General features: G+C 40.9%; 1 protein-coding gene across 2 annotated transcripts in view; it reads left to right on the forward strand.

The window, feature by feature from the left end:
• Positions 1-14,485, forward strand: part of slc24a4b (solute carrier family 24 member 4b) — a 35,469-nt gene that overhangs the window by 3,304 nt on the left and 17,680 nt on the right. For both annotated transcript variants that reach the window (XM_040125416.1, XM_040125415.1), the window contains exon 2: positions 4,334-4,441. In XM_040125416.1, the coding sequence (XP_039981350.1) occupies positions 4,334-4,441 (108 nt within the window). The remainder of the gene's footprint in view (positions 1-4,333; positions 4,442-14,485) is intronic.

The following is a 14,485-nucleotide window of genomic DNA, read 5'->3' on the forward strand; positions in this document are numbered from 1 at the left end:
TGCAGCAGGCTGACAGGACAGTGATGGCTTTTGGGGGGGGTGCAGTGCAGACTGTTCTGGAGACATTTTCGGTGACGGGAAAGTGAATACCCACATAAGAGAGCGTGTTCATAGCACAGGGAGATTGATGGATGGCTGTCCTTGGTCCGTCTCCTTCCTGAGCTGATTGAACAGAGCTGGAAGATGACATTACTACTGTGCTATGGTCGCCCCTTTCTGGGTCTCTGTTTCTCAGTACAGTCTGCTAGAGGCGTAGTCACTGCTTCTTTTTTTTTTTTTTTTTTTTTATCCCATTTTAGCTCATTTGTTTCTGCTCCAAAGTACCCAACTAGATTTAAGGGCTATTTGCGCTATGGTTTTTTTGGGGGACTTCAGGTTGGCCTCTCTCCTGTGTATGGACCAAGCAATCTATGACGCCACTTGAAGTCGCGCCGAATGTAAACCTCCACCATCTCTGAGCAATGGTAAATCTTGCTGTTACACCCCATCAGCCGCTAAAGATGAGTTGACTTCTTGACCCAAAGCAAATGTGGAACTGAAAAGAATCAATCGACAGAAAATTGATTGGCAACTATTATGATTGATTGATTGTTTTCTGTCCTTTTTCAAGCAAAAATGCCAAATATGAACTGGTTCCGGGTCGTCAAATGAGGGGATTTGATGAGTTTCTTTTTTTTTTTTTGAAAGTTGGCTAAGTAAAACACGCTATCTGAAATACACTGAATCGAGAAAACATTTGACAGATTAATCGAGAATGAGAAGAATTGCTCTGTGTTCATATTTTGTAGGGCCAAATTTTGTCCTTTTTCCTTTTTTAATCTGAAATGTGTCCAAAAGGACTAACAAAGTCCCCCGACCCCAAAGTGTTGTGCTCAAATTCCTTTGCATGACCAGAAGCCAAACTCAAAGTAGTGAATGAGTGAGGTACGATTTGTAAAGCATTATAAATTAGTGCTGCAACTGTTCGTTATTGTCATTATTGGTTAATCTTTATTTTCGCAATTAACCAATTAATCGCGAAATGTCGAATTTTTGAAAAATGTCCCAAAAGATATTGATTTAACAAAGAGGGGGAAAAAAAAAACAGAACCAACAAATTGACATGGAACCAGGGAACGTCTGGTTCAACCCTGTCAATGTCTTTACAACACCAGAACACACTGGTCATTGAACATGAGGACTAAGACGGTTAATCAAAGTCAGTCAACTGGGAGAAGAAAGCAGATGTAGCATGAGCGTGCCTAGAAGTACCGACAGTATCACGTTGTCTTTTTTTTTTTTCCCCTTCAGATGCTTGGAAACGAGAGCGCAGTAGTCTGAAGCGCGCGCGTGCACACACACACACACACACACATACACCCAAGGTTAAATGCCTAACCCAATTCTAACCTGCACCTTAAAACCAAGTCTTAACCCTCAAACAGCCCTTTCGAGGTTGTGAGGCCAAAATGTCCTCACAACGGTGGTTTAAAACCGAAATTTGTCCACACAACCACAGAAAGATATGTACGGACACACACACACACACACACACACACACAATTGTCCACAACTGCCAGGGATAATTGTACATCTAAAAGTAATTTCTCGTAAGAATAAAAATAATCCACTACATCCAACCTCATTTGTTGTGTAAATGTGAAAGATCAGCCCTAGTTCCCTACACACAATTCTTTTATTGTTAAGTAACAACAAAGCTATCTTGGCGTGATCTGTCCACATGTTTCCATGTCCTTCCGCTGACATCAATTTGGACAGTATTTCATTGTGAGCATCACTAGAATAGATTTAAACAAAGAAAGTGGAAGACCAGAGGCAGCAGAGGAGTGAAACTGAGCCGGTTAGTGAGGAGGAACAGGTTGGAGCGATGACTGGAGGGTTTGGTCTTTTGGATTGGAGAACTGTGGGAAGCAGCTGCAGTCGCCTTGTGTGCAATCTGTCTGTCCAGGGCCCGCTGATCTTCAGGCTGTCTAACTATACTATATGTAAAGCCATTTAAAGAAGACATTTTTGTGTCAGTACTCTGAAAATACCATCAGGTCCTGGTAGAGGACTTTAGAAAAACACTGCCTGGAAGCTGTTAGATTAAAATGAGAATCGGTGCATAAAAATCAAGAATTTAATCCTCTGTGGAAAAGCGCGTGGGCTGATTTTATGTTTTCCTTTTTGCACACTGCATTCTACAGCCAAAATTATACTGGATTTTGTTTTTGAGAGTTTGAAACATCTGATAATGATATTTTCACAGATTTACAGATCCTTTTTAAAGCTGCACCAACCAATATTTATCTATTATAAATGAATCAAATGACTGTATAATGTTGATCAACATGTTTGCTCGTCAATCGACTCTGCAGTTCCCCGTAGCTCTAAAGAGCGTTTTAGCACGTTTGAGCTCGTTGTTTTGGTTTTTTGGCCCTCAACTGCAGTGTTTTTGATTAATTCTGACTGCTCCCATTAGCATTGTTTCAAAATGCAGATGGCAGCTGGTACTAGCAAAAAAGATCTGACAAAACCCACTGTATGCTACCTGCTCAGCCCTAAATGGCAAATTGACAGTTAGTGACTAGCTGGTCAATATAGCGGAGCATTTAACAACTCAAAGAGCCAGAAATTTCCTTAACAGTTGGTGGAGACCAAAACAAAGCTAAAAGGAAAGTGAGTATTTGACTTATGTTGGATGTTGCGCCGGGCTTTTTGCAGTCAAATAATTGATTAGTTGATCGTCCAAAAAAGATGAATCATCAAATACTTAAATCTATTTATCGTTCAAGTCATTTATGAAACAAATTTCACACATTTCCTAGTTTAAACTTCCCAATTGTGATTATTTTCTGGTTGTCTTTGTCTTCTGTGGTATTAAACTGAATATGTTTGGGTGTTGAACTGTTGGTTGGACAGAACAAATCATTTAGTGGCATCATCTTGGGCCCTAGTAAATTGTCTTTGGCATTTTTAACTATTTTATTATGGCGGTGTATTGCTGCCACTCTGAAAAGAAGTGTTGATCATTTTCTTGTTATAAGGAGGAACTTTTCTTGTTTTTTACAAGATCTTTTTAATTACATATTTTCTCATTGTTACTAGATACCAAAATACTGAGTTTTCACAAATGTTTCTTGTAATAAAAAGATATCACTTTATCTTGTTAGACCACAAAACGTTCTTCTAGTTCACAAAATCAACACATCTCATTGAAACAAACCTTTCTCATTTTAACATAAGTTGGACCAAAAGAGAGAGTGCTCGGCAGATTAATTGATAGTAGAAATAATCTTTAGTTGTTGCCTGACTTCAAACATCTTTGACATTTCTGTGCTACAAATTACTTATCAGCCAGCATATTCACTGATACTGTTTATAGCTGTAATAAGCGAATATCCGTCATTTGATTGGTTTAGTTCCATATTCTATATATTTGAATGTTATAAGCAGAAAATTGTTCATAGATGCCTATAAAATGGCCTGAAGAACATATTTAGACAATGTTCTTTAATTTGTTGCCCTTTTCATGTTACTTCCTCATAGACACGGCCAGAAGGAAACTAGCCTGCTGACACCAAGTGATCATAGGGAGACAATCACATGGTCATAGAGACAAGTCACAATGACTGTTTAAATCTTTCGCAGCCATTGTGTAACCTGGTCTGTGGATGAACAACTTTGTATATATGAATGAAACACAGATCATCGGCCTTCGGGGTGGTCCCTAGGGATCAGCTGATAACTGTGTATACAACAATACTGTGCAGCAAGTTACTGCTATGTTAATTCAACATTGCAATTGTATGGCGACATTTCATGAAAATTTCAACTTTAAAACGCTGCTCAGCTCGTTGGCATGATTTTACATAATAGATGTGGGACTGCTGTTTTTATGTCCTCATTACAGAGGCTTAAGAGCTGTTTAATGAAAAATGAAACTCGTACCCTCCACCTCCCACTCTGCTGTTCGAAAACATAATGGCACAGCAGCTGCATTTTGATGTTATTCCCGCTGCCGGATGAAAATGTCATATCTCCATAAATGAAAACTTTTAAGGGATTAAAGAAAAGCAACCTTGTTTGGATAAAAGATCCATGATCATGATCATGGATCTTTTGGGTCCTGAAACACACTCAGTGTGCGAGTGGCCATTTAGTTTTGGTTGTAGTATTTAATATATGCAAAATGAACTCTCAAGGTTTCCCTGCAGCAATGAAAAGGATTTAGGAATAATTCCAGGAGCACTCACCTCCATCACGCTGTGCGCTGTAGACTTGGCTACAAGCTTGTAAGCCTTTTATTTATGCAGATGTCCGATAATCAAAAGGTGTTTGTATTTCGTTGCAGGCCATGGGATGATAGTGGAGGGACAGCCGAACCTTGAACACTGGGGAAGACGGCTAATGGCTTCGGTGCCGGACAACGAAACGGAGCAGAAGAACTGTTCAGAGCCAGGTAAGATGTTCTGAGATTAAAGTTGCACTAATCAACTTTTATTTTAACAGTGGTATAAATGACTGAATAATGTGAAATGTGTTGCTTGAAGTGACGAACCAAAAAAGAACTATCACCCAACGGTGCAGTTTTCCTTAGCTCTATGTGGCATTTTAGTGCCTTTTGCCTTATTGTTTTGGTTTTCAGGCCCGCAACTTTTTTTTTCTTTTTTTTTTTAAATAACTGCCATAATAGCATTATGAGGTGCAAACATGCTGCCAAAGAAATCAGTTAATATTGCTTTAAATTAGTCATTTTCAGCCAGTTATATAGTTAAGATCTCCTTCGAGTGAAAAGTCAAGACCAAATCAATACGAGGTTGTTATCAATACCCATTAAGCTATTAAAACAATTTTTATTTTCAAGAGGTTTAATGCCCTTGATCTTTTCTGATCAGCAGCTCAGAATCCACTTACATGCAAGGCATGACTAATGCAGTTTGAGGATCATTAAATACGCACATGTTTTGTTTTATTTGGGGTTAAGGGGATGTATTGTTCTAGGGGACAAATCAGACAACACATGAATGAAACTGTAGGGAAAATTCAAAGTAACCCCCAATAGTTGAGGAGTTTGACTTGATCTGCTGCTTTCATTCACCTCCTTGTTGGGTCCGTATTGTTTAGACTCCGTTTAAAGTGATTGCGTTGTAATAGGCTCCGAAAGGTCTATTAAAACGGTCAAGTATTGATTATCTCACAGCATCTTTGGTACACCTGAAGGAAGCAGCACTCTCTACAATTAGTTATACTGGACTGTGTGTGCTGACACCTCCAGTGACGCTGCTAACATCTGCAGCAGGCTACGAAAAACATTAAAGCTACGTTTTTCGTGAAATGAGTGATTGAAACAGTGCACAAGAAAATGGCAGCAATGACAAGAAAGGGCACTTGTTTCACTCAAACTCATTAATTTCCTAGTTTTTTTTTTTTTTTTTTTTAAATACAAACACTATGATTCACTTTCTGTGATCCTGCATGACTCAGTGGGGAGAAGCATGGCATTAAAGCTGCCAGGGTTAGAGGTTTAGTCCCTATTGGCCATTCCATGTTAAATGTATGTAGTTCTGGAGCTGTGATATTAAGTGGGTTGTACAGAATCTAGGGGACTACCTGCTTTTTCCATTACAAAACCCTCCGCATCCAAGTTGGAAATATAGTTGAAAGGAGACCTGTTGAAGGAGGATCTTGAAGCCCTGAGAATAATTATTTTTGCCAAATGGGGTGCGGATCAGCACTGGGATTTTGTATTACTACTATATTTGACTAACGCACAGAAGATGACACCAGAGCGCAGACAATTTGGAAGTAATTTGAAGTGTCAGATTTACTGCTTGCAGCATCTCAAGTGATCCATCGAGGACTAACTGGTCACAGCAGGCAGAATCCTTCAGGGATTAGTAAACCTGCCGTTTTTTTAATATATATGTATATGTAAGCAAGCAAACCAAAAAATGTTTGGTTTCAGCATTGTGAGCATTTAAATGTCCACTTTTTTTTTTCTTTTTTTTTTTTTTCTCTCCCCTCCCAGAGTCACAGTGGGGTTCTATTGAAATGAGGGCCAAATGACAAAATTATGTGCTGGAAGTTTTCCTCCTAATCCTCCCAGGATTACTTTTTCCTTTTCCATTCACATGTCTACAGCACCGAAGGCACCACACTGTACTTCACATTCCACACATTTCTCATCGGCTCTAGTCCGCCTTCCTCTTATTGCACCACTGCTGTTCTGCCTCATCAGTGTGGCTGATCATATGACTCTTTGTTCATGGGGCCTGGTCTCGTGAATAATCCTGTCATAGTTGCAGACTTCAGGCCTCAGCTCACAGGTTATTTGGTTTTGTGTAGACCTTTTGTGTAGTATTGAGTGTCAGTATCTTGAATCAAAAGAGAATAACTCAAACCACTTAAGTGTTTCTTGGTATATATTTAATTCAAGTCTTGCAACAAGATGATTTATTTTTGATAAGATAAAACCATACAACTAGCTTTTTTTTTTTTTTTTTTCATGACATGATCATGGAAGTGATGAAGAAAAATTCTTGTATTTCCAGTTTTGGGTTCCTATTCACATAATTGTGGCTGTTCATACTGGGGTTCATGCTAACTTTGTACTCACCAACTCTGTATGAAGAGATTCAGGCAAACGTGACTCCAGCAAATCAATCGGGGCAAGAAATGCAAGCTTTCTTTCCAAAGGGGGAAAAAAAAAAAAAACTGTTACATGAAAAAAAATCTGAAACACTTGAATTGGATCCTGAGACAGATTCAGACCCTAAAGTCAGTGCAAACAGTTTGCACCCTGACGAACAACAAGTTTGCACTGTTTTCTAACAGTGGGTGAAACAGTAATGTTTAAATAAAGGTGGCTGAGAATTTGCAAGGTTTGAAAGGCTTCAATTTGCTTGTTGTTCATGTAGTACTTGTCAGGGGGAATAATTGTTAATGAAACACAAATGTCATCTGGGAAACGAGGAATGACTCGGACCAGCTGCTCATGATGTTCGTGAAAAAGTAAATCTTTCAAGGATGACAAACTTGTTTACCATCTACACATTGCCCAAGAAGTGAATAGACGTCTTTGTTCCCGGTGAGGGACCTAATCTTTTAGATGAATTGACCATAGGGCTTGTACTATTTTCGCACTAAATATCAGATAGTCGCTGATCTCTATCACAGATTCATGTGTTTGTCTTGATTCCCTGTGCAGCTGTTTTTTCCGGAGCTCATGATCCAGCAGTGGACCAGTGACGGTGCTGGTCTGCTCCTCGCCCGGCGGGGTGAGGGGAAGTAACCATGAATGGAACCAGGCTCAACCGGACGAGAATTATTATTTGGGGCTGCTTTTTTTTTTTTTTGGTTTTATGCTGAGTGCGTACAACATCTGACGCTCCCTTTTTAATTAGGCTGCTGTTTGTGGGCTGCATAGATTACACTCGGCCAGCTTTGGTCTCTCTGCCTTTCCCTCATCATTATTTCTCTGATCAGCGAGGGGGTTCGCGTGGTGCTAGTGTTGTTCTGCTTGTCCTGAGACTTGTGCTGCTAAGGCAGCCATTCATCACAAGTGCCTCCTTTTTATTGGCCATCCAGTAATAACTCCTGGAAAACACAAGGTGCTGCCCAAACTGCTTTTTGTGCCCCTGCTTGATTACAATGCATGCTTGCTATCTACAAATGACTAAATCACAAGGGCAAGGGCCTGATACAACCTCTGAACACTGTTTATCAACCGTCACATGCGGACCTTGAGTCATACCACTCTTTGAGATACGCTCCCCCCCCCGAGCAAGCCCCTGACAAACGGAACAAATTCATGTTTACTTTTTTACTTAAATTTGACAAGTGGCGGTAACTGGAACGAATGTAATGACTGTTCAAATGTTTATTGGCTGTTCCAGACAGTGTGAGGAACACGATCAGTGATGTTTCCTAAAATAAGACTTGAGGTTTACGCGGGGACACAGAGTATTAGATTATAATCTCTCATACGTATCCCCTCCCATGTGGGACTGACTGACTGACTGACTGACTGCCAACCGTGGAGCAAACAAAATTGGCGAGGGGGCAGAGCAACGTTCTGTAGGAGCAATAGTTTGCCTTTAATAAAGATGCTGCTTATACCATATATTGAAAACTCCCACTTGAGTGGCATAATTGGCCTGGTAGAAGTAGATGGCGGTGCAAAAAGTAGAAGTGAACAACAAAGCAGGTTTTAGCGTGGCGTGGTTTGTACTATGAATTAATCCGACGGGATTTGATTATGCTGGTTTTTAGATATGGCACTAATCTGTTCACGGGCAAGGGGGTGCACATGTTGCATGTTAGGCATGAGAAGAGCAAAGAGGGAGAGGCGGAACTCTGGGGAAACAACGGCCTGAAGGCGCTGGAGTCGATTTTGTAAATTTTTGTGTGATTTCCTCCGTTGGCTCAAAGAAAAGGCAGGATTTGAGGCAAATGGGGGTTGGGCGACGGCGAGTTATTTTTGGGGGGGCAGCAGGCTAGAAATTTGGCGGCAACACAAGGAGCAAAGCTGCCAGCGGCTAGCGGGCTGCAGGTTCGTCAACTCCAGGGAATCACCAGAAGGAGGCTTTTTAAAAGGGAATTACACAAGCGGGGATTACGCTGCGATGCATAATGGAAACTGACCTCGCTTTGCTTCTCGCTTGCATGCCAACAGTGGAACAATGCGGCGGAGAGGCGAGCGCAAGCACGAGCACCTGCACGGAGCACTTTCCACGCTGTGCAGTCCAAACATGCCTGACCTCTTTATATATTTATTCATTCACATTCTGTTCTGCTTGAGATTTGCTGCCTCTTTGTTAGTCATAAATTTTCATTCCATTGGGCTTTTGGGTAACGTGGAGTACTTTTTTTAAAACTGAGACTAGAAAGTGTATAGTCACAGCAGCAAGATGGCTCTGTTCTTTGTTGTTGCAGATCCATACCTCACCCTGATGGAGCTGTTTACCTATCTCTCCCGTACACAGTTGAATGCATACGTTTCACAGTGGTGGCCCCTTTTAGGTTATTGAACCAGAGGTCTTCTGGTCCACCAACAGGCTGACTACTTACGCAGTCACACAAAGGCTGCCGGGAATTTGTGCTTAAAGTAGAAGTGTAATAGGTGTGTGAGTGTGTTCATGCAAGGGAAATTGCATGTTTAAGTGCTTACATGGCCATGTGAGAGCAGTTGTACATGTGCTGCTTGAGCATGTGAAAGTATTGACCTAACAACAAGAGGATAGAGCCCCTGCACTTTACATAACTTATGTCCGTGTGACCTAAAGATTGTTTTTCCCAAAAGGTAACCCGGGGAGTCAGGATGCTCGCTGACGTCTGCTGGAGCAAGGTGATTATCTAATCGGCTAATAACGACCCAGAGGAACCGTGCTCCTCTGAAGAGTCTCCTGATTGCCGTACCGAAATGTCAGTTGGATTCCGTCGCACCGTGTGTCGGCGCACAGGTTGTGACAGAAGGTAGCACCAGGCGCTCTGCCAATACATCCCGCTCACGTCATAAGTTTTTATTTGGCAGTGTGGTTTTATGGTGTCATTGGGGTTTTCCCCGTCAGAATGATGTATTTTTGTTTTTTAAAAATGTGGTCGTTGCATGACTTTATCTCAGTCTCTGTATCTGGAATTGGGCTTTTTGTCCAGGCCAGCAGCGTGTGAGCGTCGGGTGAAGACTGGCCTGCTCTCTGCCCTGGCCTGCCAGTCGTCCTCTGGGACAAGAAACGGCACCTGACACTGAGCTCCATTATGTAACAGCACTATAACATCTGGAATATTACCAGATTATGGAATAATAATTGCACAAATGTAAAGAATGGCCTGCATGCTCTGGCTTTGATACGTCAATAAATTAAGGTCATCTGAGGGGATTTTTGTATATTAACCAGGATGTAAAATTGTGGAAACTGGCCTGTGTAGAGACAAAATATATAAAATTTGATATTTTTCAATTACTCAGTTTTTTTTTGTTTTTTTTTAAATCACTGAACTTTTCAGAATTATATTTTTATTCTACTCTTTGTGTTGCTGTGATATAAATCCAAGGAAGTACATACAGTACATGGAATAAAAGCAGGAATCTGATGAAATCGGGAATTGCAAAAATAATTGGGGTAGGGAGGAAGGCTGAACATTAACATTTAACTTTTTAAAAAAAAGGAAGGCCCTCACCAGAGTTACATTTTTTTGAACCTTCCCCTTGACTAAGAAAAAAACCCCGCATTACTCTTCCCCCAAAAATCTCAAAATAATGAAATGTTACTGAATTGGTTCAACTTATTTGATCATCGCAAGAAAATAAACCGTAAAGTTTTGATGGAACAAGAGTTTTCACATAACCGCTAATCATACATTAAAAATTTCATTGGCATTTGCTGTGTCTGTGGCAAACATAACACAATGTTGAATATTCTGTCGTATTTTCTAAATAAATAGCTGCTAAGGAAACTGTTATTACTGTCACCACTTGAGTGAACTAGGCCCGATATGTCATGCTGAATTTGAATTACATTATGGGCTAAATTTATGACATGTTTAACTTTTTCCTTTTTGTGAATGTGGGAATGACTGTTAGAGATAATGTTTTAATTCAATGTATTCTCGCTTTTTTCAAAACAAAAAAAAAACTGACATATTGGCCCTATGACATATAGCTGAGTATGATGATACGGAAGATTGCTGTCCTGTGCATATGGCAGAGAGGTTCTTTTGGCCTACTGCACACTAGAGCACCCCCACCCCCCAATAATAATTTTTGTACCTTCCCTTACTGACCACAAATGTAGCCAATGACGGCCCATCAAAGAGTTAATGTGGAGTGTGGCAGCACCAAAGTCCTCCCAACACTTCTTGTGAGGACTCTGTGTGGACTTGTAATTACTTCTGGGGTTGGATAGGATGAAAACGAGGGGGTCGGGGAGACGGATGAACAAAATGTTGCCGGTAATTTCCTGCGTAAGCGGCACAGTCAGGTGTCCAAACGGAGAATCCAAGGTTTACTTGTAGATTACTAGCTTAGATTCTGAAAAGGACTTGTTTGGGGTTTTTTTTTTTTTTTTTGCCTCCTGGATGCCCTGCCTTCCCTCTTCTCTCCCCAGCTGCCTCCAAAAAAGAAAGCAATCCCAGACAAACACAAGAACAGCAGAATAAATAAAAGTTTTAGTTGTTTTGTTCAGATGTGTAAAATCACAAAATTTTTTGTTCAGCAGGGTTGACTTTATTCTGGAAGCAGTTTGCTTGGCAAAACTCACGTTAAACATATTTACATGAAGATTCAGAATTTGTCGCCTAATTAAAAACAAATTGGCAAATGCCAAGTTTCTGTACAAGTCTGTTTCTCAGTGCTGTATTGCATGACAGATTATGGCTGCAACTAATAATTGTTTAAAAAAAAAAGTTATGTACTCTATAAAGTGTCAAATGACGAGTGCATATCAAAAGTCTCAGGTGACGTCTGAGACGAAAGAGCCAAAAATTTTAAATATTCAACACATGATTATATAAAATGGTGAAAAGTAAGCTAACTAACAAATGATTAATCAAGAATATAATCTGATTTATGGATAATGAAAACAATCGTAGAGTTGCAGCCCTAAAATCTTTTCATTCATGAAGCTGTAACCTACAAACGTTCAGTCATTTTTTTTTCTTGATAAATTATTCAAATGATTTGAAAATAAATAACGGAATTAATTTGCTGCCTGCTAAGGATTTCTGCAGTATACATCCCCAGCACATCATAACGACGTGCCTTCTCTTATTTATTAAATTTCTGTCAAAATTACATCTGATTCAACTGAGCTACATATTATTTATGATTCTATTTATGGACCTCATCTGAGATGCACCACTTAAGCCATCTCCCGCTCCCGTGTGTACATCCTGTCCTGTCCTTGTGTGGGAAATGGCTGTCCAAGCATGTTCATGTCCGGTTTGACCTCTACAGTGAGGAGACACAGACGAACCCTGCAGACGCCGTCTGGTTGAGTGTTTACAGGGACTGGGAGGTGCCCCCCCCCGCCTGCCTGTCATCTCGTAGCTGTCCCAGTGTTGGCGCCCTTTAAACACCTTTGTGATCACCTATTTTTAACACACACACACACACTCAGCCAGTGCTGGTTCTATATAGTAGCAAGGGGATGAACAAGATGGCTATGGCGTTTAATTATTGATCAATGGGAGACCTACAAGGCTGTTAAGTGAACATGGTAGCAGGAGGTGAAAAGACTTAGACAGCAGAAAATTTAAATCTTATACATGTTTTTTCAGTTTTTGTGTTTCAGAAGTTTAACGGGCAACCATGTGCAGCTGGAATAAGAGATGGTTGTGGGGTTGTTGTCCGTGAGGTAGGAGTTTAGCCTTCTGTATTGCCATCAGTTTGTTTTCAGTCACCTCTGAGGGCACAGCTGACAAATCCCGTAATTGATGGCGCCTTTTGCTTGAGGCCGTTGGCTTTCCGACACATTTCATTCGACACATAAACCTGTCAGGAACAACGTGAGCCAAAGCCGCCTCCCACAGTCAGTGTTTTCAATGTCACCGCTTTCTCATTATACTGTACATTAAAGTCCATAATACACATTACTCATTTAACTTTTTTTATTATGTCCCCTAATCTAATCAGGTGCATTTACTGTGTCATGAAGGCAGCCAGAGCGCTGCAGTGTTGCCTATGAGACACAAAATCTTCTACGAATCAACGTCGGATTAATTTGTTTCCCCCCCCAGCCAGAAAAAGCGTTGCAGTTTCTTTGTGTTGTGGCTCTTTGATCTGTGGCAAAGATAATGTGTTAGACGACACATGGGGATGCAAAGTGTACCACATTTCTCTATACGTGATGTAATTGAATGAAATCCAGGAGGCATGCAGTTGATTAAGTGGGCTTGGACTACATCCTGCGGAGTATTCGATTTGCCTGTGCAGTGTTCCAAATGCTGCACGGACTCAGTCATGTGTACGCACCATGGAATATCATTCAGACAGACCATGGTGAGGTTGGGACAGATGCAGTGAGAAGTCTCAGGTGAGCACTGTTCCACTTCATCAGTCCATATGTGACAAGGGCCCAAATCTTGCCCCCCATGTTCTGTTGTAAACAGCATTGTTCTGCAGTTTCTTACATTGTGTGTGTATCTGAGTATGCTATGCGTACTATGTACAACAGCAAAGCAGTTCCATCTTTTTTTTTTTTTTTCCCCCCCCTTCTTTCTCTTCTCTTTCCTCATTCTACCAGCAAGGCTCTAGGGATGGCCAGGTCAGTCAGGCAGTCAGTCGACCACTTTTGTCCATTCTGAAATATATTATGAACAATTGGCTGGATTGCCATGGAATTTTGTCACACATTCATGGTCCCCAGAGGATGAATCCAAATGACCTTGACGATCCTCTTACTTTTCATCTAGCGCCACTAACAGCTCAAAGTTTTCACATATCCCTCTCCTCATCTACAGAAGGGACTGGCAGGAAATCTTGTACAGACATTAATATTTGTGGTTTTGAGTGAAATGTCATGGGCAACCACCGGATTGATTGCCGTGACATTTTGACATTCATGTTGCCGTCAGGATGATTTGTAATCAGTGTGGTGATCTTTTCATCTAGCGCCCCCACCAGTTCAAAATTTGAATGTGGCCAATATTTTGGTTTATGACCAAATGCCTGCAAAACTAATGACATTCCCATCAGCCTCAGCTCTACCTCGTGGTTAGTGCTAATTAGCAAATGTTAGCAAGCTAATGTGCTAAACTAAGATGGGGAACATGGTAAACATAAGTATACCTCCAAAAAAACAAACCAAAAAAAAAAAAGTTTGTCATTTGCATTGTGAGCATGTTAGGATGCTAATGTTGGCATTTAGCTCAAAGCCCTACTGTGCCTAAGTAAAGCCTCGAAGAGCCACTAGCATAGTTGTAGACTCCTAGTCTTGTTTATCTTGGCTTCAGTATAAGGCTAACTGTAGCTTAAAGATATCTGTAGCTTATGTAAGCAAATTGCTGGTAATGTTGCAGTCTTGTTACAAGGAAAGACAAGAAGTGAGCCCGCAGCTCGGGATCAACAGGGACAGGTCTGGCAGAGGCCGTTCCCCACAGATTCTGGGTCCCGTCAGGGAAACGGACGGCTTCTGTCTCCAGCCAGGTGCACTGTGGAGTGGCTGTGCTCCCAGAGATCTGAGCCGTATGGTGGTACCATGATCACACTGTGTTCCAGCTGGAGCTCTGGATGATGAGTCTTCAGCATGGGAGGTTTTTCTGCCTGCTTGCCTTAATCCTGATGACTTCAGGTTCTTAATATAGCCCAAGCTTTTTACAACACTTTTTGAGGAGATGTGATGGTTGATTAGTGTTTTTTTTTTTTTTTTTTTTTTTTTTCTATGAAGTCATTGGTTGACATACAGCAGGCTGCAGAAAATGTTTTGAACCATTTCAATCCTTTGAAAATTCAAAGCCCTTGATGATGCCTGAGTTTCCAGCTTTGCTTTTGGATGATGATCACAGG

This window comes from Xiphias gladius, chromosome 4 (genome assembly GCF_016859285.1).
Source record: "Xiphias gladius isolate SHS-SW01 ecotype Sanya breed wild chromosome 4, ASM1685928v1, whole genome shotgun sequence".
Classification (NCBI taxonomy): domain Eukaryota; kingdom Metazoa; phylum Chordata; class Actinopteri; order Istiophoriformes; family Xiphiidae; genus Xiphias; species Xiphias gladius.